We start from the raw sequence: 25,273 nt of genomic DNA, 5'->3' as shown, positions 1-25,273 counted from the left end.
CAGGGCTCACAAAGCTTTAGAAACTAAAGGCATTCGAAAATGAAATGGATTCTAAATTCATATTAAAAGTAGTTTTTTGTATATCATTTCGTTACGGCAGTACAAAAGTTATGTTCTTAAACACTGGATGATAATAAATAAGTTAAACTTAAATCTAGCGCATTTGGTCACAACGCATAATTATCACATTATTATAATTATGTCCACTAATACAAATTTTCGTGCTAATGAGCACAAATTCAATGGTTCCGCCAGTTTCGGTGACATGTGAGTAGTCTCCATAGACTTGGACAAGTCGCGTTTCTCCATTCTGTAGCGATAATATATCTCTGGCTTGCTTATGAGCGCAACGTCAACGGTTCCGCCTGTTCCGGTGACATATAAGTAGTCTCCATAGACTTGGTCAAGTTTCGTTTCTGCATTCTATAGCGATAATATATCTCTGGGGTCCACACTACCACGACCAGAAACAGCACCACACTCTGTGCATACAAGCAGACGACATACGAATTGGAATAATCGCGTACCCAGCCAAGTAGCTGACCAACTATTATTACAATTATACCCTTTGATATCATGCTAAGACCTAGACCACCGGCCAGCTTCTCGGAACGACAATACGCCGATATTGTTAGATTATTGTTAATCACGGTAGCCGATTTGGTCATGCCTATTTGCACGGACATGGCAATAATCGTGGGAAAACTGGTCGTTTCAGCCAGCAGAAGGCGAGCAATCAGCAAACCCGCTGTGCCCAGTAAGAACACTACACGATAGGGTATTCTCAGTCGATCAGTAATGCAGGGCAGCAGCAGGCGGAAGACAATGTCGGCACCAGCCACAACCGACATGCATGTGGCGACCACTTTGCTGTCGAAGCCAGCTGTGTGCTTTAGGAAGTTGGGGAAGACCATCGTGAAGTTAATTGTGGCCGTATAGACCAGTGCCATGCCCACAATAATGCTCCAGAATACGGCGTCCTTAAGTAGCTCCAAGTCCATGGCCTGCGCCAAGCGATGGCCCATTCTGCTGCACACCGACATGTCCTCTGGCAATTCCGTGGATTTTGCCGTGCCATTATTCTGGGCAGGCTGTACAACGATTGCCTGCAGGGCACAGGATTGATTCTTGTCCTCCTTATCCAACGTCAGCTTCAGATGCTTGCGATTGTTATGTTTGGCAGGTGGATTGAGCGGTCTGAGAAACATGGCACCGAACAGCTAAAAATGTATAATTTTGTTATTAGTTGAAGATAATAATAAGTAATATATATTTATACTAACCCCGGTCAACGATAGAGCGGCCATAGCGAGCACAGCACCACGAAAGCCATAGTTATCCAGGAAATAACGCACCATATGAGGAATAAAGACTTGACCCACGCCAGCGCCCGCCAAAGAGACACCAACGGCGCGTCCGCGTTTGCTACTGAAGTAGGAATTAATGGCCATAAAAGTGGATGGTGAAATCAAGCCCAATCCAAAGCCGACAAACAAGCTGTAGCCAACTATAAAGTGCCAGCTCTGCGTGGCAAACGAGCAAAGAGTCAAGCCCAGGGACACCAACAGGCAGCCAGTCGCAGCGACATTGCGTGGCTTAAAACTCTTGATGGCCGGTCCAATAAACAAGCCCGAGAAGTTCAAGGCCAAGCTATTCAAATTGGTTATAAGTGCGGCGGTGAATGTGTCCTCATGCATGCGCAGTTGGCTCTCAAAAAGCAGTCCAAACACCGACAATATGGACTGATTGGTCATCTGTAAGAGGCCAAGAGTAAGTGGACAAGCTCAACTACGCAGTTACAATAAACTTACATTAATAACAGCCACAGCGGCGACCACAACCCAGCCCCAGCCGCCGTCGGGCACAGTGCGTCCAGCTTGCATGTCCATTGCGTAAATTCTGTTAATGCAGAGCAATGTCGAGAAATCGAGCAAGAGCTGAAGCTGGAACGTAAATTAAGATAAGATGGTTAGTAACGCATAAAGACAATTGGCTTATTATATTTAATAAGCTTATCAGTCGTATACTTTGCTATCAAATCTCAAAATCATGCAGCAACAAATAAAACTCTTTAGCAACAATGTCTAGGCGAAGGGCTAATCAAAATAACTCAAAAAAAGAAAAAACGCTCAAAGAACGTCTGCGACAATAACTAAATCAAAGAGTATATAAACTTACGCCCAAGTATGTGCCTAATCAAATACAAAGAGCGTGTGCATGTTGTGCTCATTGCGCATTCTGTTTGCAGCACATTTAAAAACGTTTACACCATTAAGCGCCACAATCAGCCGAAAATAACTTAAATTGTTTAAATTAATACAGTCAAGTCGCGACGCCAAGGCGAAAGTGCTGCCAACCTGTTAAAAAATAGTGTGGCCGCATTTGCTGCAAGTTGGCAGCTCGCATTTGGCCATAGACAGCTGTTTGTCTGATGCCCGCTGTCGCATTTTAATCTTTTTTAATTATCAAAACGTAAACAGCATATTAATATGTGTTTTTTGTGCACACAGTGCACAGACAATGCTATTGGGAATATCCAGTTTGGCTCACGTGAAGCCGAGCTGCTTGATGTAAAAGAAATCATAGAAAAGTACTTCTGGCTGCGGGTAGGAATTGGTAAAAAATGGAATCTATACATTTTATATACTCAAATTTCATTTGCAGATTGAAGACGCCAATGGACACGTTTGCGGTGCTTGCTGGACACAACTATATGCATTCCATAGTTTCTATTCTGATGTAGAACAGGCGCACAAGGCCCTTCTAGAAATCACAAACGTAGAAGCAACAGCCAAACAAGCCGAAGCGAGCGTGCCCCAGGAAGGCGCTACGTTTGCCGTGGCTCTGGGCGTGCCCAAGGATTTGGTCAAGACGGAGAGTGGACTGGGCGACAGTGTCGCGGCGTCTGTAAAGCGTAGGCGTGGTCGTCCACGCAAGCAGTTTCCCGGCGACGTAGCAACAGGTATCGATAGCAGCGAGTTTAAGGCCGTATTGGAGCAGATCAATCTGAACGAGATTAAAATTGAGTTTCCTGAGGCCGACTTGAGCATAGCCGATGTTCTTGAGGATCAGGAGGACCAAAATATATCCGATTATCTGCAGCAAAGCGACGGCGAAAGCGAAGCGGCCGCAGCTACTCCCAAGCCGAAACAAAAAAGACCTCGCAATACTAAAAAGCGTCGCTGCGCAACCAAACTAAAAGTCGTCCGCAAGGTGAAAGGTGGCGGCGTTCATAATGTAAAGAAATCCCAAGAATTCAATGAATACATTAGGGAAAACTATAAGGTACAGTGTCCGATGTGCAATGTGCCGCTGGAGGACTTCTCCGAGATGCTATCCCATACGCGCAAGGAGCACAATCAGCGCGGCTATGCCATGTGCTGCAATCGGAAGTTCTGGAAGCGCGGCGTACTCGTTGATCATTTGCAACGCCATCAGAATCCGGATCTATTTAAATGCCAGATATGCCATCGCGTAATGGGCCAGCGTCGCAGCCTGGAGCTGCACATGCGCATGCACGAGATAAAGCAACGTGGCCGACTCTACCAGTGCGAGCATTGCTCGAAGAGCTTCTACAGCTCCATCGTCTGCGAGCGCCACAAACTGACCCACATTCCCAAGGAGCAGTGGCATGCGTCGTGCACCAACTGCAGCAAGACGTGAGCATAAATATCTGCTATATCCTATATAAATTAAATTTGAATGCTTGCAGTTTCCCCAACGAGTACCTTATGCAGCAGCACGTGAAACTGGTGCACTTAAGGAAATTCGACAAGATTTGCGACGTGTGCGGCAAGTCGATACGCGGCCGTGAGGCCCTGGCTCGTCACATGGAGGAACATGCGGGCGCGCCGCAAAAGATAATCAAGTGTCATCTATGCGAATCAACGCTGACAACCAAATACGGGCTGGCGCGTCACATTAAGATGATGCACACAGCCGAGAATTTACAGCCCATGCAGTGCGAGGTGTGCCTCAAAATCTCGCCCAGCCTACAAGCGCATCAGCACCACATCAAGTACACACACAACACGGCACGTACGCACGAGTGTCCAATGTGCGAGAAGGCGTTCAAACGTCCCAATGAATTGCGTGTAAGTTAAGCTGGTACGCTATGAATGGGTGGTCATTAAAAACTCTTTTATTGTTTTAAATGCAGGAACACATGACAACGCACACGGGCGAGGTGTTGTACACCTGTCCGCATTGCCCGAAAACATTCAATTCGAATGCCAACATGCATGCACACCGCAAGAAGATGCACTATAAGGAGTGGCAAGAGTACCATCATCAGCATCATGCGCGTTACCGCCGAACGGATACCATAATTGCAGTGAGCGTGCGCAAGACAACGGCAAATGCAGAAGCTGCAGCCTCAAGAGCTGTGGAGCAGACGGAGGAGGCGGAGATGGAGGTGGAGGAGGCGGTGTCTACCAGCCGTGGCTTGGAGTGTTGATCATGTGCCCTATGACATAATTATGAATTTAATAATTCGGCGCAATCAGTGTATAAATATTGGTAAACAATTTGTAGCTTGTTGTTTTTTAATTGAAAAGTGTTAAATGGAAAAGCGAAGACTTGCAAACTGGTTTCAGCCGGTTCCAAGGCAGGCATTCCAGCACATCCCGAACTGGTATAGCGCAACAGAGACGTCCGTTATCAGCGGCATTAAGGTCGAATCTGGTTACGTTGCGTACTTACATATAGATTAGAGTATGGTTCAGTGTGATGAGCGACAGAGTGGACTTATAATTCGAGACGATCGTGCCTGTGTGTGGCAAACCGGTTTAAGTCGGTTCTAAAGTGGATTTTAAGCCTTATCAGCGGATTCGCATTATCAGTTCAAAGGTATCAAACGCCGTGTGTTTGTTTTTTGTTCTAATTGCAGGCAGCTTCATTAATCTGTGCCAATGGTTCACAAAGCATGACAATCTATTTTTCTTATTTTTTAATTGATTTAAATTCTGGTAAGATCGTGTTTACCAATGGAATATTTTCTGGGGTTTTCATATGCTTAGGGTCAGACATGAGTGGATCCCATTTCTTGAACAAATGTGCTTTTTTTCTTCTCTTGTTGTTTTTGTTGTTGTTGTTGGTGGACTAAAGTCATGTATATTTACATTCCTAAATATTTATAATCACTAATGACAACCTAGCAGCTGTAGCAGAATATGCCTTTGCAGGTACAGATATGATTCATATATAAATCACATGCACATCCAGATCGACTTACCCAATTATTTTCAGTTGATATGCGTAAAATATATTACGAAGCACAAGTTTTGTTGTTTACTTTACAAAAGCACTAGCACAGACTAGCAGACTTTAATGTCTGCAAGTTCTTGATATTTATTTCTTCAGCTAAGTGAGCACGTTATCTGCCGACGGGCAAATATTGTTTGGGCTAACCGGCCGTTGCGCTGCGCTATTTATTCACGGCTTCGACTCGCCATGCTAGTTTACACAGCAATAACAGCTGTGGCGAAAGTCTTATTTATAAATATTTAAATATTTTTCTATGCAACGTATTGGCGCCAAAAAAACAAAATTATCGGTGACGAATTTTGTTTATCTATAGCAACGAGCTTTTGACACGGCTGAGCTATTCGATTTATCGATAGGCCGATAATTTCACTTCAGACGTGTCACACTTGTTGTTTTCATTTGTATTATTAAGTGTTTTATTTATTCCGTGCCAGATTGTGACTCCCAAGCAGCGCCATGGTCGACGATAGCACCAGAAAAACATTAAGTAATATTCCATTGTTGCAAATACGCGCCGGTCCGCGTGAGAAAGACATATGGGTGCAGAGACTCAAGGAGGAATATCAAGCATTAATAAAGGCATGCAATTAAATAAATAATTAAAAATTGTCTAACAAATTACTTACCTTTAGTATGTGGAGAACAACAAGCAATCTGGCAGCGATTGGTTCCGTCTTGAGTCCAACAAGGAAGGCACCAAATGGTTCGGCAAGTGCTGGTACATGCACAATCTGCTCAAATACGAATTCGATGTGGAGTTCGACATTCCTGTGACATATCCAACGACGGCACCGGAAATAGCGCTGCCGGAACTGGACGGCAAGACGGCCAAAATGTATCGGGGTGGCAAAATCTGTCTAACGGATCACTTCAAGCCACTGTGGGCACGCAATGTACCCAAGTTTGGCATAGCCCATGCCATGGCCCTCGGCCTGGCGCCCTGGCTGGCTGTAGAAATTCCGGACCTAATCGAGAAGGGCGTTATCTCATACAAGGACAACTGTTGAGACAACAACAGCAGCTTATTTAGCTAATTTATCTTTTGGTCTGACAATTATAATATGAACAAAATTTTGCATAGACAATTAGCTTCTATAGTTCTGTCATCCTGATTTTTTTACGTTTTGTAATGCTTACTGATTAGTTGTATACAAATTGTGTAGTACATTTTCAATACATAGAACGAATTGAATTAATGCTGTGCCTTTTTTTACACTCTCATGTCTACACTATATTTCTTTTAATATTTCTTATCTTGCATTAAACTTCATCCAAATAGGTAAGCGCTAGTTGAATTTATGAGAATCGCATAGAAGGGAGGTACACTAAGAAGAGTGTTAGTAAATACCTACAGCCAGGAAAAATGAGTCCGTGAGAAATGTACACATGTAGATTATAGATAATATTACTGGCTTATAAATGGATCTATAGAATATACATATAATGAAAAGTCATAAATCTTTGCGTTTATTTAGTCAAATGTCAAATTGGAAAAGATCATGTTTCATCAATCTTAGCGTAGCCTAAATGTCTATAGAATAAGAATTTCATTTGGTTGCTTAAATTTGATCAGTGAGCTTTTGATGCACCTTCAGTTCATATGATTGTTGCGCTGGCGCCAATTGTCCGACCAGATTGAGCTTGGCGAGGTAAATGGATCGTATTGTGTGGGCATATTGTGCTGTGCCCGATCTTGTGCGTTCTGCATTGCGGTCAAACCATCTATATGGTTATTGCTATGGTTGCTGCTATTTTTGATAACAGCTGCTGCTCCGGCTCCGGCTCCCGCTCCTGCTGCTGGTAAATGGCAATTGTTGTAATTCGGTTCAAGCCCCGGCGGTGGACGTATAACGCCCACGCCCGGCGTTAGGGTATGCGCTGGAGATGCACGTTGCGGCGCCGCTGCGGCTGACTGATTCGGCCATGCGGCATAGCCCAGCGGCGTCCAAGTAGTGCTCGCTGTGCCCTGATTCATGGCCCAATTGTTGCTCTCCATGTTGGACATAAGCATGAGCTTCTGCTGCTGCTGTTGTTGCTGCTCTTGCTTACGCTGCTGCTCCAGTTGCTCCAGCAGCAGCTGCTGCTTCAGTATCAATTCGCTGCGTTCCCACTGCGACTGCGGCTGCTCTCGTTCATACAAGCTCCCGCAAAGATCTCCTAAAGAAAATAAAAGCGGGATAAGCAATCTACAGTTAGTATAAGAACTCATCCATTTACCATTTAGGTCAGGCAGCTCCATATTCAAGTCCATGGCCGGCGCTTCGGAGTTGGCAAAAAGTGAACGAATCAGCGCATTGCTCGTTGCAGTCGCGTCCGGCGTCATCAGGGGCTGATAGAGGCTTGTCGCTTGCGCTGGCAGGCTCTTCCGGCTGCCAATTGGACCTAGTTGACTGCTGGCCAAATCACTTGCCGAAGGATCCCAGTTAAGGCCATTGTCGACTGCCGGCAGGGGTTTCGTTTGCAGCACATCGCGAAACGAGACCCGACTGCTGGTCTCCCACGGCGAGCTGATGGTCAGGGTGTCCGCTTCTGGTGTGGTCAGCGGTGAGGCGCCACCGGCTGCCATTGCATGACCATTAAAATTGAGCTGTTTGCTGCGCTGCTTGCGCTCCGCGGACGATTTCTTGCTGGAGGTGCCGCCATTAAGCGTGGCCAGTTTTTGCTCCTTGCGGCGCTCCCGACCGGGTGTCTTGCCTAGCTTCTTGGCGCTGCCGTTTTGCTCCTTGAGCACACGTTCTTTGGGCGTATCAGGACTCATTTTAATCGAGCGCGGCGAGACATTCTCCTGTTGCGGACTGCTGCCAATAACTTTGGTATTTGGGCTGGAGCGCTTCTCCTGCGTTTCGGCAGCAACTGGCTCCACTTTTGGCTTGGGCATGGCGATAACGGGCATCGTCTGTTTCGGTTTCTTTGGTGCGCGCACAGTTACGGGCGGCGTCTGCACTGGCGACGGCGTCGTCTTCTTGCTGGGCTTGGGCGAACTAGTGGGCTTTGGTTGTGTGGCGGCGGCGGCGGCGGCGCTGACGGCAGTTGAAACAGCTGTTGCTTTGGGCTCGCAGCTGGTCATGTCCATGCTCCATGCTGTCCATGACTTGGGCTTCCGTGTGGCCGTCACCTTATCCGCTGTAGAGCTGGCCGTGGTACGTTTGCGCAGCTCCTTGAGCTGACCATTTTTTAGCTTCTGTTGCTGCTCCGCTTTGAGGGCAGTTGCTGTTGCTGCCGCTGCAGCGGCTGCTGCTGCCTCCTCGGCCACCTGCATCTTGACAATGTTGCGCAAATTGAAGGTCGGCTGCACGGGACCCTTGTAGCGTGCCGCATCGTAGGCGCTCTGCTGGGCCATTATCGCACGAGCATCAAAGATGCCCGCGAGCAGCACCAGACAGAAACTGGCCAGTAGCAAAACGAGAGCCACATTGCGCAACGCCGGCTCCCAGCTGGGTCGCGGTAGGCTCGCCGCACAATGTTCCACACTCTCCGCCGGCAGCTGGGCGACCAGCTGATAGCTAATGTCATAGCTGAGATTCGTCAGCAGCGTCAGAGTGCGCTGGACGCGCGATGCGGTAAAGTCCGTGCTGAAGCTTATTTCGATTTTGCGCGTCTCGTTCTCGCCCAGCTCGAAGCTCTGGCAATCGAGCACCCTAAAGCCATAGCCCTCACACGGTCGCTTGCCAATGAGAAAGCCTCCAATCCTGATGGGCAGCACGCCGGCATTGCGAGCGGTAAAGCTGCGCGTAGCTGACACCGTGTGGCTGGCGACAGCATCCATATCGAGGTTATCGGTCGGCTTTAAGCTGCCATCGCAATGCTCGAACTGTTCCGTGCTGAACTCAAAGAGCAGCGGCGCACTGGAGCCGGGACGGCGATTGCCCAAGCGAAACTGGGATTGAACTGCGCGTGCGGTCAGCCAAACGGCCTCGTAGAGCGTCAGATTGCTGCGCACATGCAGCAGAGTGCAGTATTTGTCCGGCTGCTGGGCGCTGAACTGCACGGGTATAGTCAGTGTGGCGCCGCCGAGTAGCAGCACCCGAACGCCATACGGTATATCGGGCAGCGAGAAGACATCCTGGTCCGTCAGGTAGCAGCTGCTGCTGCTCACATCGATCACCTCGTGCGGCAGCGACAGTTGGGTGCGCCTGGCATAGGCCGGGTCCGATAGAAAATAGTCGAGCAGCAGCGGCTGCATTGTGGGATTGCTCATCGTAATCCATTGGCGCTGCACCTGACCCACCTCTATGGCCGGCGTGGGCGGCAGCGGCTGATACTGCACCAGCTTGGGCCACTCGATAGCAATGCTAAAGTCCAGCTCCAAGGGCGGCAGCTCCTCGCTGTGCAGCGTTAGCGACATGGCGTGCAGCTGCCTCTTGAACTGACGATACAATTCCGTGCGCTGACGCACCTCCACGCCATCGTACAGCAGATTATTGTTGGTGTGTCCAGCGGCTGCAGCTACTCCACTATTGCTGGGGAAGATCGAGTGCTGATCGGTGGTAGCGCGTATATAGCAGGCGCTGCCACAGAGCGCCGCTGGCTCAAAGTAGATGCGACCCACCTTGGTCAATGTTTGGGCACCAATCAGAGAGCCCTTCGCATTGAAGTCCTTAAAACGCAAACCGGCACGGGTAAACGATATAGATTTCATATGCACTGGATGTATAAAACTAGAGCGTATGCTCAGCACCGCGGAGCATATCTTGCCCGGAAAACATGACTTGAACTGCAGCTGATCCTGCTCAATGTCCAGCTGACCAACGGAGGCCTTAAAGCGCACTGTGCTGCGTATCAGCTCGTAAGGTGTCCACACTTTCAGCGTGCCGGTGCTCTCCTCGGCCACATACGTTTGTATGGACAGAATAAAGACAACGCTATCGCCGACGCCCAGCTGGTCACAGAAACGAAATCCTGTGACATTTTCCGGCTGTTCATGGTTGACTATTGTCGTTTTGTTGGCAACGATGGCGGCACCTGGTGACACACAGCCCATGAACGCGGCCTGAAAGTAGACATTCTTGGGCGGCTTAAAGTTCCAGTTGGTTATCTTGATCGGCATAGGATTGTCGTTGCGCAATATGATATAGCCATCGCGTGACTTCTCCGCAAATGGCACAGTGCCCAGATCCAGTTCCAGTCCATATTCGCTCTCCTTGGGCAGCTGCAATGTAAACTGTTGCGTGGACACATGCAAACGGCCGCTGCACGCGACCACGGGCAGCTCAAATATTGTCACATTGCTAGCGATGAGCAGCATGGACTTGAATGTTGCCTGTTCGTTGAGCAGTTTCAACTGCAGCAGCTCCACCGACTCGCCCGGCTGCAGCAGTAGCTCCTGTTCCAGCGACGACAACTGCAGCAGCGCCGGATCAATGGGCTCCGTCAGGCTGAGGTTGTACAGCATCAGCGGAAACGCAAAATTATTGCGCACCACCAGCGTACGTTCCTTTTCCAGCGATGGCTCATCGATGCTAGAGCTGCTTATGAAAAGCGTAACATTGCGATCGTAGTGGAGGCCGCCTTTAAAGATTTCAGCTTGCACTAACACTGTAAATTGCAGCTGCTGCTCTGCTTCCTCGCTGCTGCTGATGACCAATAAATCATAAATGCTGGCGCTCTCATCAAATAGCTTGGGATCCAGCACAATGCTCGCGTTGTGCGCATCATAGCTTAGCCCTGGTATGTCGCGCAGAAAATTTACAATTAGCTGTTGCTGCAACGCACCCACTGGCTGATTTTGCATGTCCAATTTGAAATGCAACGCATCCGCGTGCTCATCCGTCGTCAGACGGCCAAAATCGGCTAACGGATTGCGCGCATAGGCGCCGTGTCGTGGCAATATTTCGAATTCAACGGGTATGACTAGTACGTTCTCGTTTAGATGCTCCATCGGTGAGGCATCATCATCTGCTGGTTGCTCAGCTATTTTTATGCGTATATAGGCGCTGTGGTTGCCAGCGGTCCGCCCGTGGAACGAAATGCGTATGACTGGCTTTAGTGAATGCGGTGGTATTTCCCACAGATTTTGAGGTCCTTCTGAGCCGCCGCTGGGAAGCTCCAGCTGAAACTCGCCACCGCTGCTGTAGACCTACAATAAAAAATCAATGAGGCATATTTTAGAGAGACTTGTCTGGCATACTTACCTCGAGTATCTGGAGCGGCCGCTCGTGCGGATTGTACATGTGAATCTCTGGCGTGAGCGTTGCATTCATGGGCGCCTTAATGCCCACAAGTGGCTTTAGGCGGTACGGACACTCGCTGCCCTCGCCGCGCACCGCGAACTCGGCACGCCCGAAGGACGTTTGGATCAGCAGACCCGTTGATATGGCACCAAGTTGTCGTGGCAGAAAGACGACGCTGAATGTGGTATTGCCTTGCGGCGGCACCTCTCGCGTACCAAAGAAACTGCTGTAGAACACTGGGCTTGGCCCAGCGACAGAGTTTAGATGGACAGTGCGATTTGTGTGCTGATTAAACAGAGTCACAATCTGCGTTACCGTCTGCCCCACCGACCATCTGCCAAAGTCTATCGCCGGTGGCACAAAATTGAGGTGGCGCAGCAATTCAACTTGCTCGCGCGTGTGCGGTTCGGGCAGCGTCTGTGACTCCTCCAGACCGATGAAGCCCGCCTGTAGGCCAGACAGCACTTTTTCCCTGCTACCCCCCATTTGTTGGCTGCTCTTGGCTGGGACGACGACCAGCAGCAGCAGCAGCAGGAGTGAGGGCAGCGAATTTGTTGAGTACATCCTTTTCGTGTTTGTTGTGCTGCGCAATATATGAGCGAGTGGGTTGCTTTGTAATCACGGCACTCGAATCTCCTTAGCCGCAATCCGTGCTCACATTAAGTACTAGTTTAATTATATTACTCAATATCGCTTATGTTATCGCTGATTCGATTCTGAGAGCATTAACTTTAACAGCTGTGCAATTCGTAAACAGCTGACTCGTAATTTTTTTCGAGGGGATAAATTTCCATTAAATAGCAGGCGGGCACACTTTTCTCAATGCCAGCGTACGTTAACGCAAAAATGCGCAACGTTCGACGCATTGTGAGTAATGGCGTAACGTATTGTTAAGTGACGTTGCGTTTATCGATAACTCGCGATACAAATGCATATTAAGTGCTTCAGATCGAAAAGAAAGTTTGCGGTGTAAAATTATTAACAAAAAGTGAAGCTGCTGTAAATACATAAAGATATAGTGAGTTTATAAATGTGCCACTATAATGAGCACATGCATTTAAATAGCATATTTAATTAGTTGTGCATGTAGTTGCTAATAAACATGAAATGGATAAACACACACACATGCACATACACATACAGAAATCCATGCGAATTTGTGGCCAGATACCAAGCATTTCGTAAAAAAATAGGAATTGCATCACTATTGATTTTGCCCACTTTCACTGGCTCGTTGCCTAAATCTAAAACAGTTGCGCTTAGTAATACAGAAAATAAATAACCAATACACGTCAGATAATTCGCCATGAACTTCGACAATTGCGCGCTCTCATGTTAATTACGAACTTGGCAACAACAATTGTCCAAAGAGAGCTTTGAAATACAAGCTTTAAATTTGTGTCAAGTCATTCAACACATTCTCCAATACCAAGTGCCCAGCTAAAGCCTAAAATGTTTGCAAATTAGAATCAGAAATAGACACAGAAACAGAAACAACGCTTACAGCGTAGCAAAAACGATAAAATATTGTAAACAGGAAAAACCTTTTTGTCTGTGTGCACGTTTTCCAGTGCTCGGCAACGTTAAAATTGAACGTTGTCAAGTCGCTGTCGTAAATTTACCTGCATAATTCACAAAAGAGCCTCGATAACTGTGTTTTGGGTGAAAGCTATATTTACCTGCCCTTTTCCCTATACACAAATTTGATTTTGAGCCGCTGCTCAACGAGACAAAACCGGTTCATCTTCAGATTGCCGTAGATGTGCTGCGCTGTGTTTGTATTTACTTGATGGCATAACTGTTTTTCTTTTACCTATTTTTAGTACACACACCTAGTTCAGGCTTGAATTCATTTGGTGTTTATATTTAACTATATGTCCACAATCTGCATGCCAAACATCTGTTTAATAACTCGAATATTTCTCGAGTTATAAGCTAAAACTCAAGTCATATGCAGGAAAGGGTTCAGCATATGATATACATTTATCTTGACTATATACAAATAAACTGCGTTAACATTAACATAATAGATCTAGGGCATCCTGGGGATTCCTATAGTTACAGCCGTGCGGGACATCCACTTTCTATCCTAGCTAAATCCTACAGCTCTATTTTCCTCTAAAGTACTCGTCCATTGAAATAATCAAATATCAGGAGACAAACTGTTATCTGATTTTTCTCTTAATAATAATCACTTGGAAGTAAATCTAATCAACTTTATGCCCCGTAGCTAGCTGAGTTATAAGCAGCGATTCGCAAATACTCGATTGCAACTAGAGCAAACATTTTAATCTTCTATATATAGAAAAGCCTCTATTTATAAGTTACGCTCTACGTAAGAATTTGTTTAGATAAACTCTTAATGTAGCTTGTTGAATGATCAAGAGCAGCTGCTTCATTTATAGAACCTATTTAATTGGGGAATATGAATTGTTTACCCAGAAATTTACACTAAATCGTACAAATTGGTATACATATATATATATATATATATATATGCGTATATATGTTTGTATATGCCCACGATAACATGTGAGATCGTCAAATGTACGAAGCAGGCGAGGCAGCTTCGCTGATTGCCGGATTCCGGTTCGGTTCTACGGGTTCGGCGTGTCGGGTCTTCAACGCTGGTGCGCTTGCATATTAGATTTCAGTTCACTTGAGACTCGAGAGCGTACAGGTTGCCGTGTGCCGTCGTGAAAAATAGAATAATAGAAAAGTAAAAAGCACGAGAGCCGAGCAAACAAATAAATCTAACCCAGGCATTCGCAAGCAGACAACGACAGCAATAACATTTAAGGCAGGTGCTCAAAAGCTTGGCTGCACTCACGCGTCCCTAATCAATTCTAAGCAAATAGAATCAAAGTTTGAAAGTACAGACGAACCCAATGTCAAGCGAAACTTTGAATATACATATGTGTAATACAATATTTTGACTTGGCAATATGCAATTTGTTTACTATTTACAGCAGAACCCCCTCAAAATTACAGCATGTCTGCGAAAGCGATCACGGAAGCCACCGGCAAAGACATCCTCAATCGTCATCTGAATCAGCACGGCGCCGGCGCAGCCACCTGCCGCTTTGCCACAGTCAATGCGGACACGGATTGGTCCAAATTGAGCGTCGATCATCCCTGGTTGCTGACCACGGTAAGTGCCGGCCGGCCGCGTTAGCTATAAATACACACAATTATTAGATAAGCGTTCGCTACAACAACAACATAAAACTAGGCCACCCCAGCAAACATCCGAATTTCGAGTCGCTCTCTGCCATTGAACTTGACCCAGCCGACGACGAGAAGCCGGCTAAGGCCACTTCGATTAGCCCACCACGTAGCGAGCTGCTGTGCACATGACTCAGCGTCGTACAGACCGGCATCTGGGCCATGCATGATTCCCAAAATTATTGATAAGCATGGCGCGATTATGTAGCTCTATGTATGTGTATATGCATTATGTGTGTGCGTGGATTGATTGGAGCGTATGTCAAGGTGATTTGAGCGTCCATTATATATACATATACATTATGTATATGTTGTTGTGTGCCATGCAGGAATAGCACCTAAACCATGTAGTAATAGGTATATGACTGATTCATAATGCTAGGAAAATTAAAGTAAATAAACCCCGTGAAACCGGTTAATGGCCCGACGTTTATACAACTGACTGAAGAGATTTTATTAATTCATAAATCTATCTAATCAATGCAGTCAATTATTGAGACAGTTTTCTTTGAATTCCTAGCATTTCTCACCCTTTCACCCATTTTCCACCCGCAGGCGCCGAATTGAAGTCACGAAAATTGTAGCGCATTTTTCTAAACACGTTTACAGATTATTTTCTGTTGCCCTTGCAAAGGGTAGACTTGTGTCACAAAATGTGTAACGATTGCGACCCCATTAAGTATATATTTATATATATATTCCTGATCAGTATCTATTGATAACACGCTGTTGCCTAGCCGATATTCCCTTGCCCGACTGTCTGTTTCTATGCATACTGTCTCTCGTAGGTCAAAAATGAACTGAACTTAAAAAAACTTCAAAAAAATAAATGTAGAGAAGCCGCAATATGGGAATACAATATCATATAGCTGGCATAGGATCAATCGGTCGAATATTGTGTATTTCTCAAAGATGACACTTTCTCTTTGCAATTTAAGCTGGGGATTAGAATAATTGCTCTATAGTACGATTGACATATCATTTGTGTACGCGCACACACACACCAAAGGTGTTCATGTGTTTCCAGGCCGGAAAGCTGCCGCGCAGCAATCAACTGATTGGCGCCAACAAATTATTTGTGATAGTGCAATCTTTTATCTACCAAACAGAACGATGTGCGTGTGTTTGTTTAGGTGTCGATAGACAGGCAGTGGGTGGCGTGATTATCCACAAAATTTGACTGTGGCCTATCAGCAGAGCAAGCAGCAGCAGCAGCAGAAGATTAGGGGTATCTATAAGATCTGCCAGGCGGGAATTTGACTTTGGGAGATGTTTGTTGAGATGCACAATTCCAAGTTCAACTTGAAAGCAGCCGCGCAATCGCCTGAGGCGTTGCCCTCTGATGATGATTGTTCAATTTACACTCGTACGATCTTCTAATAAGCAAGTGTGTGTATCTTTGTGTATCCGTATGTGTGTGTGTGTGTGTGTAGTCGTGCGCGCATTGTCATTGACAATGACGCAGCCTCTCGGCTGACCCCTAGTTGCGATTGTCACTCGCTCCGGCTGATCCCATTGCGTAGTTTGTTAGCGACTGATCTTGCTGACAATGGCTGGACTCTGGTTTGGCTGACGTAGCCAGCACCTAAGGGGTTCATTGAATGACTTACAGTCAATAATTAGCATCTTTCCCGCCTGATAATTTATGGTTTTTTTCTCGTTTGCAGCCCCTTGTGGTGAAGCCCGATCAACTGATTAAGCGACGTGGTAAACTGGGCCTAATTGGTGTTAAGAAGAGCTTTGAGCAGGTGAAACAATGGATTGGCGAACGTCTCAACAAGGATCAGAAGATTGGCAATGCGGTCGGCAAGCTGCGCAACTTTATAATCGAGCCCTTTGTGCCGCACACAGAGGTAAGCTTTGTCAGTGGCATCTTTCCAGATTAAGTTAATTGAATTGTGTTTCTTTCAACACAGGCCGAGGAAATGTACGTGTGCATCTATTCGCATCGCTCGGCGGACACGATTCTGTTCTATCATCTGGGCGGCGTGGATATTGGCGATGTGGACGCCAAGGCTGTCAAGTTGGAGGTGCCGGTGGACAGCACCTTGTCGCTGGCCGATGTGAAGACCACGCTGCTAAAGGCCATTACAGATGCGTCCAAGAAGGAGCGCATTGCCAAGTTTATATACGCATTATACGCAACATTTGCTGATCTGTACTTCACGTATCTGGAGATCAATCCGCTCGTGGTGACAGCCGATCATTTGTACATATTGGATCTGGCAGCCAAGCTGGACTCGACTGCTGATTTTATATGCCGTCCGAAATGGGGCGAAATTGATTATCCGCCGCCCTTCGGTCGCGATGCCTATCCCGAGGAGGCGTACATTGCAGATCTGGATGCAAAGAGTGGTGCCTCGCTCAAGCTGACGATCCTTAACAGAAATGGACGCATTTGGACCATGGTCGCTGGCGGTGGTGCCAGTGTCATTTACTCCGATACCATTTGTGATTTGGGCGGCGCCACAGAGCTGGCCAATTATGGCGAATATAGCGGTGCGCCATCCGAACAGCAGACATACGAGTATGCCAAGACGATACTCAACCTGATGACCTCGTCCCCGAAACATCCCGATGGCAAGGTGCTGATTACAGGCGGCGGCATTGCTAACTTTACGAATGTTGCAGCGACCTTCCAAGGTGAGTCCGAGCCTGAACCTTATCTTATCAGACAACTAATTAAATTACCTTACTTTGTTGCAGGCATCATCACGGCCCTGCGCGAGTTCCAGCCCAAGCTGGTCGAGCACAATGTCTCGATCTTTGTGCGCCGTGCGGGACCCAACTATCAGGAGGGCTTGCGTCGCATGCGTGACTTTGGCGGCACCTTGGGCATACCGCTGCATGTGTTTGGCCCCGAGACGCACATGACCGCCATTTGTGGCATGGCGCTGGGCAAGCGACCCATACCACAGGTGGCCAGCGTTGAGTTCTCCACGGCAAATTTTCTGCTGCCCGGCGGCCAGCAGGCGCAGGCCGATCTGAAGGCAGCCAGTGAGGCGGAAGGCCTCGGCTCTGGTAGGTGGAAACCCGCAATCACGGAATGTGCTAACATCCTGACCCTCCCGAAACCACCATCCAATAATCCCAACTACCCAATAATTTGTTATAGCTATTCTTATAATGTGTCTCTTTATGTATTTATTCTTGCTATGGACTTGCATTTATTATTCTGTTTTCTCTGTATTTCTTTTGTATGTATTTGCATTGATCGCCCTCCGCTCCAACCAACAACAAATCAACAACCACACCCACAAAAAACCATAAAAAAAACAAACAATTTTATGAAACGTTCGTTTGGCCAAAATCGCACCTCGTCCTCGATATGTGAACCGAAAATTTAATCCTAAACCAAACCAAACCAAACCAAACTTCACATCGTATTTGCATTTCCTCGCACCACCTCGTCGTCCTCGTAACTTAATCTTGTATTGAATGTTGTCTATATGTATATATGTATGTCAAATTCTATACTCTTTCGACTATATTTGCTCGCTCTCGCTCATCATCATAATAATATCAATATCGATATCGGTAACGATCGACTTGCCACTCATTTGGGGATTGCAATTTGAAACTAAACCACAAAAGCCTTGCGCTCGACAACAGCACAATCGATTAAACTACCACCTATCTCGGCAGATGAGAGCGATGGCCTCGCCACCAATAATCATCAGCAGCAGCAGCAGAGCAAGAGCAACGGTTCGAATTTGAATTTCAATCGCAAGTTCTTCTCCAACACAACCAAAGCGATTGTCTGGGGCATGCAGCAGCGTGCGGTGCAATCGATGCTCGATTTCGATTTCATATGCAGGCAAGTTCCATATCCAAACCAATTGTCTATTTATCTAATTCTCTTTTCGCTGCAGGCGCGATGAGCCATCGGTTGTGGCCATGGTCTATCCCTTTACGGGCGATCACAAGCAGAAGTACTATTGGGGCCACAAGGAGATACTGATACCCGTTTACAAGAAGATGTCCGATGCCATACACAAGCACAAGGAGGTCGATGTTATGGTCAACTTTGCCTCGCTTCGTTCGGCTTATGATTCGACGCTGGAGGTGCTTGAATTTCCACAGATACGCACAGTGGCCATCATTGCCGAGGGCATACCAGAGAATATGACACGGAAACTGATCATTGAGGCCAACAAGAAAGGTGTGGCCATCATTGGACCCGCCACAGTGGGCGGCGTGAAGCCAGGCTGCTTCAAGATTGGCAATACGGGCGGCATGCTCGATAATATATTGCACTCAAAGCTCTATCGTCCCGGCAGTGTGGCGTATGTCTCTCGCTCGGGTGGCATGTCCAACGAGCTCAATAATATCATATCAAAGGCAACGGATGGCGTCGTTGAAGGCATTGCCATTGGTGGGGACAGATATCCCGGCTCCACGTTCATGGATCACATTCTGCGCTATCAGTCAGATCCGGAAACGAAACTCATTGTGTTGCTGGGCGAGGTGGGCGGCACCGAGGAGTATGATGTGTGCGCCGCAGTCAAGGATGGACGCATCACAAAGCCTCTGGTAGCCTGGTGCATTGGCACCTGCGCTAGTATGTTTACCTCGGAGGTACAGTTCGGCCATGCCGGCTCCTGTGCGAATTCGGATCGCGAAACGGCTACGGCAAAGAACAAGGCGCTGCGGGACGCTGGCGCATACGTTCCGGACTCGTTTGATACGCTGGGCGAGCTCATTCATCATGTGTACGGCGAGCTGGTCAAGACCGGACGCATTGTGCCACGCGAAGAGGTGCCGCCACCGACGGTGCCCATGGACTACTCATGGGCCCGCGAGTTGGGTCTGATCCGCAAGCCGGCATCGTTTATGACCTCAATTTGTGATGAGCGCGGCCAGGAGCTGATCTATGCGGGCATGCCCATCAGTGAAGTGCTCAACAAGGACGTTGGCATTGGTGGCGTCATTTCGCTGCTGTGGTTCCAGCGCTGTCTACCTCCCTATGTGTGCAAGTTCTTCGAGATGTGCCTCATGGTCACGGCTGATCATGGACCCGCTGTCTCCGGCGCCCACAATACCATTGTATGTGCACGCGCTGGCAAGGATCTGGTCTCCTCCGTCGTCAGTGGTTTGCTGACAATTGTAAGTGTTCATGATCACGATATTTCCAAGAGTTATTTAATGTAATCTGATCTATTGATAGGGCGATCGCTTTGGCGGAGCGCTCGATGGCTCGGCCAGGCAATTCTCAGAGGCATACGACACCAACTTGCATCCCATGGAGTTTGTGAACAAAATGCGCAAGGAGGGTAAACTTATTTTGGGCATTGGACATCGCGTTAAGTCCATTAACAATCCCGATGTGCGTGTCAAAATTATCAAGGAGTTTGTCATGGAAAACTTCCCGCAGTGTCCGCTGCTCAAGTATGCGCTGGAAGTGGAGAAAATCACAACCACCAAGAAACCAAATCTAATTCTGAATGTGGATGGTGTGATTGCCACCGCCTTTGTGGATATGCTGCGCAACAGTGGTTCCTTCACCAGGTGAGTGCTCCCTTGTAACAGTCGGCGGGTACTTTGATTTTCCTAATTGTTTGTGGCATTTGCAGCGAGGAGGCACAGGAGTATATCAATGTGGGTGCCATCAATTCGCTGTTTGTGCTGGGCCGCAGCATAGGCTTCATTGGACACTATATGGATCAGAAGCGACTCAAGCAGGGACTCTACCGTCATCCATGGGACGACATCTCCTATGTCATACCCGAACAATACAACTAAGAGCTTGTCCATTGATATTACAAATTGTTGGATGTTGTTGTAGCTAAGCACAGATGTTAACCAACTGCTAGTGGCGAGCATGGATGGCCGCATGGTTCACAATCACAGAACACTCCATTAGCTGTGTAGTTGAGTTTCAATTCTACTATATATACAAATATGGCTCAGCTTACCCCAGTTTGTCTCCCCCCTCTCTCTCTCTCTCCCTATCTATCTCTTAGTTAAATACATTACATATGTTTACAGTGTTATAACTAAGCCGCATTTACATTCATACTATTTACCAGCATAAAGTTATTAAGTTACGATCGTATATTGTTGACGCTCCTCTAGGCTATAGCCGGGTTTTTGGAAACTGAAAAAAAAAAATAACAAAGAATTAGTGAAATCTTGAGCTCCAAACGACATTTGTCATTATAATTTGATATGTTTTTATAATTATTTTAGTTTGGATGCAAATTGTTTAGTCAACAACGAATAAACTGTTGCAAAATGCTTAATTTGATGATTTTATTTATTTCTCACCATTTTTATTGGTTTAATTTTGTTTTAGTACCATGCTCGCTATTACCAAGAATTGGCAACTGCACTAATTAGAACTGCACCGTGTTCCTGCACTCAAATGCACATTTATTTATAACTAACGAATATACACATATATAAATATTTATTTACAAAGCACAGGGTCTGGTGAACATTTAAAAATGTTTCGGTTAAATGGAAACTGTGATTTCCTTCACAAGGGCTTAAACACTAGCGCAGCTTTCGCTTTCCAGTTATCCAAAGTATGATCGGATTGTGAGGAGTTTATAGAGTATATATCCATTATTGGACGTCTTGTGAAGCGTTTTTGCTATATGACATAAATTGTTCACTCGGGCACATTAATTAAAAGCGCACAAAATTTCACAAAACTAAAAACGATTGCATTTTCTTTTGGCTTGAGACATTTGTCTCTCCTTTTAATCTGGAAAACAACAAATTTGGAAAACCCGCACACATTTTTTATGCCTTGGTCTCTACTAACGACCAAGTTTTCTAAGCGTAAAATCTCATTTTAAACATAAATGTAACTTATCAAGCAGCCTCGCGAGTATAAATTGTATTTTAACTTAAGACCAGAGAAATCTGACTGCAACCTAAACCATCGAACGCAAAGGAATCGCTTGCTTTCATCTCATGCGACGCATTTTGCGATCCAATTTACGCTGCTTCTTTTCGTCCACTTCGGGCTCCTCTGCGGCGTTGCGCTGCGAGAGCCAAGGCTGTATAACTGTGCCCCAAAGCATCCAGGCAGCACGAACGGGGGCCAGTAGCAGCAGCAGCCAGAAGTAGTTGGAAATTAGGGCCAATAATAACGTGCCAGACGTAAGTATTATCAGATCCTTGACATTTCTGAAATGTACCACAACAAATTGTTAACTAGTGAAAGGAACAGCTTACAGGGTGTACCTACTCCGCAATACCGCCCTCCATATTTAAGTCATTTCCAGAGTCCAATAGTGCGCCGCTGTCGGAGTACTTTGCCCGGGACATGAATACCATAAATTGGTAAGCGGCACCTAAGATAAGTAGCGATACGGCCAGCATGAACTAAAATAATTTGGACTGATCAGCCATCGTTGCTCAAGATATACAATTTGTGTTTGACCTACCACAGTTAGCTTTGTGATCTCAAAGACCAGAAAACTAAGCAATACGGCGAGTGCACCGCATCCAATTGCCATGTTTCTATAAAACGCCAATGTTGTCTTGTTCTCCTCGACAATTTGTTTTGCGCCCTTTGTGCCCTGCTTGCCCTTCTGTTGTGGCTGCAATTTGAACAGAATTTAATTTATAATATAAAGACAATCTTATTTGTTTACTTACAGCCATTTTTAATTTAACTATTATACTATTTATTGTTAAAAATTACGTCCAGGTAAAAGACGTGGCATGTACTTATCTTACGGTAATCGATATCAATAATCAAAAATCGATAGTCTTGTGTAAATGTAAACAAGAGAGTGACCAGTTATGCCGCTGTTAATTTTACGTGTGTGGCAACGCCAAAGCAAATTCCTTCTCTGATTGCACATTGGACTTTATTTTACTTGGAACTTCTTTTGATTAAAGAACAGAAACATGGAAAAGTGGGTGCAGTTAAATAATCAAGCAGCCGGAAGAGACAAAATTGCACGACTCATTCAATATGCGTCGCGTGCTATGTGGGATTCGCTGGAGACCTCCAATGGCCATCCGGCATTGGTGGACAATTTTAAGACCATCGAGTATATCTTAAGCACATTCCGGAAATGTAAGTTATGCTATTTATTCGTTAATAAAAACTTCTCAAAGGATTATTAATATAGTGCTGCGCTTCGGCAAGGGCCTGGATGTATTCTATGCGAGCCTACGAGCCATACACTATCCAGATTTCACGATTCGTGTTACGCTGACAATGAGCAAGCTTTCCCAGGCCTTGTTTTTGCTTGCTGATCATTTATTGTGGCTCGCACGCACTGGGCTAACAGCGGTGGATCCTAAGAAATGGTCAAGGATAGCCAACAAGTATTGGCTGTTTTCAATCATTATGAATTTGTGTCGCGACTTGTATGAAATAATGCGCGTCTTGGATCTGCACAAAGCCAGCTGCAGTAGTGGCATAACACGTTGCAAGATCCCGGCTCGCATTAATTCTCCGGCCGACTTTAAGAAATTGGCTCTGCACTCCTACGGCCTTGTGTTGGGTCACAAGGACATCGTTGTGGACACAGTGAAAAATGTATGCGATTTCTTTATACCTCTGACGGCTTTGGGTTACACAAGTCTGACACCGAGGACCATAGGTAAGCTGGGTGCGATTTCATCAGCGGCTGGCTTATGGGCTTTGCTGGAGCCAACAGCGAAGCTGACGCCCGCATAAAATTGATGACCTAATTATGTATTTAAATATGAATTTGTGAACGTACTTGTTGCACTATTTATCTGATATTTTGTATATATGTAATTTGTTAAGTTGAAAATGGACGATTTTATAAAGTAATTGATGTTATAAGAGTACCTAAATCATTAGCTGCAAAAAGCTATTAAATAAATTATTTTGTAATACCCCTACTAAGGGTATTTCATTGTCTGGCATCCTCTGTGTTTTGTATTCTATTCAGACGTTACCCAGCACTTGAAAATTATCGACTGTTTGGGATGCAACAGCTGTTTCGGCTGATTTTTTTTTACCGAGTTTGTTAACAAACTTTCTGTGCCACAGTCTTTGGAGCGTTATCTAGAAATTAGATTTCGATGCGTCATCACTGAACATTTGTGCGTGTGGGCTGGCAACGCGTAGAACAGTGTGTATCCCAAGAGCCGCCGGAATGCACTATTCATATTCCTCACTGTCCACCGGCGGCGTCGACCAGCACAATCGCTGTCTCGGCAACAGGGCCTGGTGTGTTAAGGTAAGTGCTTGGACTTTGCATTTAAATTATCAAATTACCTTATGTGTACATTTTTTACAGGATATTTGCGGTATTGTTTGCGTTATAATGACCTGGCTGCTTATACTGTTTGCGGAGTTTGTGGTGTGCGGCCTGATACTGTTGCCAAGCTATAGAAATTACAGCCTGTTCAGTAGCATCAATATGTTTATATTCCAAGCACTTGCATTCCTGGCATTCGTCTCACACTTGCGCACCATGCTCTCGGATCCGGTAGGTCATGATGAAGTACCCTATCAATGCATATAAGTAATTGCCTTTATTAACTACACGGTAGGGTGCTGTGCCTCGTGGGAATGCCACCAAAGAGATGATCGAGCAAATGGGCTATCGTGAGGGTCAAATGTTTTACAAGTGCCCCAAATGCTGTAGTATTAAACCAGATCGTGCTCACCATTGCTCCGTCTGCCAGCGCTGCATACGAAAAATGGATCATCACTGTCCCTGGGTTAACAATTGCGTTGGCGAGAACAATCAAAAATATTTTGTACTGTTTACGGTGCGTACACAACCTGAAGGGAGCCGGGCCACATGATTGTAATTAACCAGTGTATGTCATTTGCTCTTTGCAGTTCTACATAGCATCGATTTCGGTGCACACGCTCTTTTTGGTAATGACGCAGTTTGCCGAGTGCGTGAGAAGTGATTGGCGCACCTGCTCAACGTACTCACCGCCGACGACCATATTTCTGTTGCTCTTTCTCACGTTCGAAGGTCTAATGTTCGGCATATTCACGATTATAATGCTGCTATCCCAGCTAAACGCCATATTGAACGATCAAACGGTGCGTTTGGTGAAAATTTAAGCAATTATTCTGAATATTTGTTAATTATTTGTCTGCCTACGTACATTACAGGGCATTGAGCAACTGAAGAAGGAAGAGGCGCGTTGGGCCAAAAAATCGCGGCTTAAGAGCATACAATCTGTATTCGGGCGCTTTTCGCTGGCCTGGTTCTCGCCTTTTACGGAGCCGTCCTGTCGCCACAAGTTCAGCACGCATTTCTATTCGGTCTGAGGTGGATCCTTCCAAAACGATGTTACTTACTGTAGCTTAAACGAACAATATGAATGTTTAAGTCCCGCTGCCACTTGTTGACTATTGCAGTGCAATTTACAAATTCAATAAGCTCGATATGCATGTGCTGTGTGTTTTGTGTGTGTCTGCGTGAATTTACTTAAGCCTAACATAACTGGACATATGTATGTTGCCTTTACCCTGTTCGGGTGCAACATGTAATATACTTAATAATAGTAAATTATTTAACTGAGCGAGAGATTTTTACTTTGTAAACCTGATGAGAGCATTCTATTTATTTTATATAGAGAAAAATAAACGTTCAATGAGAAAACCGAAAACATGCGCAAACTTTTTACTTTTCAGGTGGGAAACATCT

General features: G+C 46.0%; 8 protein-coding genes across 13 annotated transcripts; 5 read left to right on the top strand and 3 right to left on the bottom strand.

The window, feature by feature from the left end:
* Nucleotides 1–56: 56 nt before the first annotated feature.
* LOC135437668 (monocarboxylate transporter 13) lies at nt 57–5,380 on the bottom strand. Of its 2 annotated transcripts, none has more exons than XM_064695700.1 (4): nt 5,234–5,380; nt 1,812–1,943; nt 1,284–1,754; nt 57–1,220 (listed from the first exon to the last, which is right to left on the bottom strand). In XM_064695700.1, exons 2-4 carry the CDS (start codon nt 1,887–1,889, stop codon nt 339–341), a joined length of 1,431 nt encoding a protein of 476 aa, XP_064551770.1. In that variant the 5' UTR covers nt 1,890–1,943; nt 5,234–5,380; the 3' UTR covers nt 57–338. The 2 variants fall into 2 exon arrangements, with proteins under 2 accessions (XP_064551770.1, XP_064551769.1); XM_064695699.1 differs by lacking the exon at nt 5,234–5,380 and adding an exon at nt 2,179–2,335.
* LOC135437663 (transcription factor grauzone) lies at nt 2,402–4,526 on the top strand. The gene is made up of 4 exons (XM_064695694.1): nt 2,402–2,606; nt 2,665–3,659; nt 3,713–4,094; nt 4,160–4,526. The coding sequence occupies exons 1-4, from the start codon at nt 2,490–2,492 to the stop codon at nt 4,454–4,456; spliced, it is 1,791 nt and encodes a 596-aa protein (XP_064551764.1). The 5' UTR covers nt 2,402–2,489; the 3' UTR covers nt 4,457–4,526.
* Nucleotides 5,381–5,629: 249 nt separating the features above from the next.
* Ufc1 (Ubiquitin-fold modifier conjugating enzyme 1) lies at nt 5,630–6,464 on the top strand. Its single transcript, XM_064695723.1, has 2 exons — nt 5,630–5,844; nt 5,898–6,464. Exons 1-2 carry the CDS (start codon nt 5,722–5,724, stop codon nt 6,270–6,272), a joined length of 498 nt encoding a protein of 165 aa, XP_064551793.1. The 5' UTR covers nt 5,630–5,721; the 3' UTR covers nt 6,273–6,464.
* Nucleotides 6,465–6,704: 240 nt separating this feature from the next.
* On the bottom strand, nt 6,705–12,196 carry Tmem131 (Transmembrane protein 131). 2 transcript variants are annotated; one of them, XM_064695673.1, is made up of 3 exons: nt 11,397–12,196; nt 7,483–11,341; nt 6,705–7,422 (listed from the first exon to the last, which is right to left on the bottom strand). In XM_064695673.1, exons 1-3 carry the CDS (start codon nt 11,997–11,999, stop codon nt 6,857–6,859), a joined length of 5,028 nt encoding a protein of 1,675 aa, XP_064551743.1. In that variant the 5' UTR covers nt 12,000–12,196; the 3' UTR covers nt 6,705–6,856. The 2 variants fall into 2 exon arrangements, with proteins under 2 accessions (XP_064551743.1, XP_064551744.1); XM_064695674.1 differs by having other exon boundaries at nt 6,705–7,419.
* A 139-nt stretch (nt 12,197–12,335) lies between these two features.
* ATPCL (ATP-citrate synthase) lies at nt 12,336–20,902 on the top strand. Of its 4 annotated transcripts, none has more exons than XM_064695684.1 (9): nt 12,336–12,453; nt 14,405–14,586; nt 16,328–16,513; nt 16,577–17,303; nt 17,367–17,681; nt 18,255–18,477; nt 18,533–19,766; nt 19,828–20,168; nt 20,234–20,902. In XM_064695684.1, the coding sequence occupies exons 2-9, from the start codon at nt 14,428–14,430 to the stop codon at nt 20,400–20,402; spliced, it is 3,354 nt and encodes a 1,117-aa protein (XP_064551754.1). In that variant the 5' UTR covers nt 12,336–12,453; nt 14,405–14,427; the 3' UTR covers nt 20,403–20,902. The 4 variants fall into 4 exon arrangements, with proteins under 4 accessions (XP_064551754.1, XP_064551756.1, XP_064551753.1 ...); XM_064695686.1 differs by lacking the exon at nt 12,336–12,453 and adding an exon at nt 14,088–14,235 and having other exon boundaries at nt 18,306–18,477; XM_064695683.1 differs by lacking the exon at nt 12,336–12,453 and adding an exon at nt 14,088–14,235.
* A 429-nt stretch (nt 20,903–21,331) lies between these two features.
* LOC135437684 (transmembrane protein 208) lies at nt 21,332–22,407 on the bottom strand. The gene is made up of 4 exons (XM_064695719.1): nt 22,272–22,407; nt 22,058–22,213; nt 21,859–21,995; nt 21,332–21,797 (listed from the first exon to the last, which is right to left on the bottom strand). The coding sequence occupies exons 1-4, from the start codon at nt 22,275–22,277 to the stop codon at nt 21,575–21,577; spliced, it is 522 nt and encodes a 173-aa protein (XP_064551789.1). The 5' UTR covers nt 22,278–22,407; the 3' UTR covers nt 21,332–21,574.
* Nucleotides 22,408–22,428: 21 nt separating this feature from the next.
* Pex11 (peroxin 11) lies at nt 22,429–23,522 on the top strand. The gene is made up of 2 exons (XM_064695714.1): nt 22,429–22,698; nt 22,754–23,522. The coding sequence occupies exons 1-2, from the start codon at nt 22,527–22,529 to the stop codon at nt 23,305–23,307; spliced, it is 726 nt and encodes a 241-aa protein (XP_064551784.1). The 5' UTR covers nt 22,429–22,526; the 3' UTR covers nt 23,308–23,522.
* A 92-nt stretch (nt 23,523–23,614) lies between these two features.
* LOC135437672 (palmitoyltransferase ZDHHC3) lies at nt 23,615–25,235 on the top strand. Its single transcript, XM_064695706.1, has 5 exons — nt 23,615–23,839; nt 23,900–24,091; nt 24,156–24,377; nt 24,451–24,663; nt 24,736–25,235. The coding sequence occupies exons 1-5, from the start codon at nt 23,756–23,758 to the stop codon at nt 24,892–24,894; spliced, it is 870 nt and encodes a 289-aa protein (XP_064551776.1). The 5' UTR covers nt 23,615–23,755; the 3' UTR covers nt 24,895–25,235.
* The last annotated feature ends 38 nt before the right edge of the window (nt 25,236–25,273 follow it).

The sequence above is a fragment of the Drosophila montana genome, unplaced genomic scaffold (genome assembly GCF_035044405.1).
Source record: "Drosophila montana isolate Dmon_TW-CO22-7 unplaced genomic scaffold, ASM3504440v1 contig_3833_1, whole genome shotgun sequence".
Taxonomy (NCBI): domain Eukaryota; kingdom Metazoa; phylum Arthropoda; class Insecta; order Diptera; family Drosophilidae; genus Drosophila; species Drosophila montana.
Note: the sequence above shows the minus strand (reverse complement) of the source record. Positions and strands in the feature narration are given on the sequence as shown.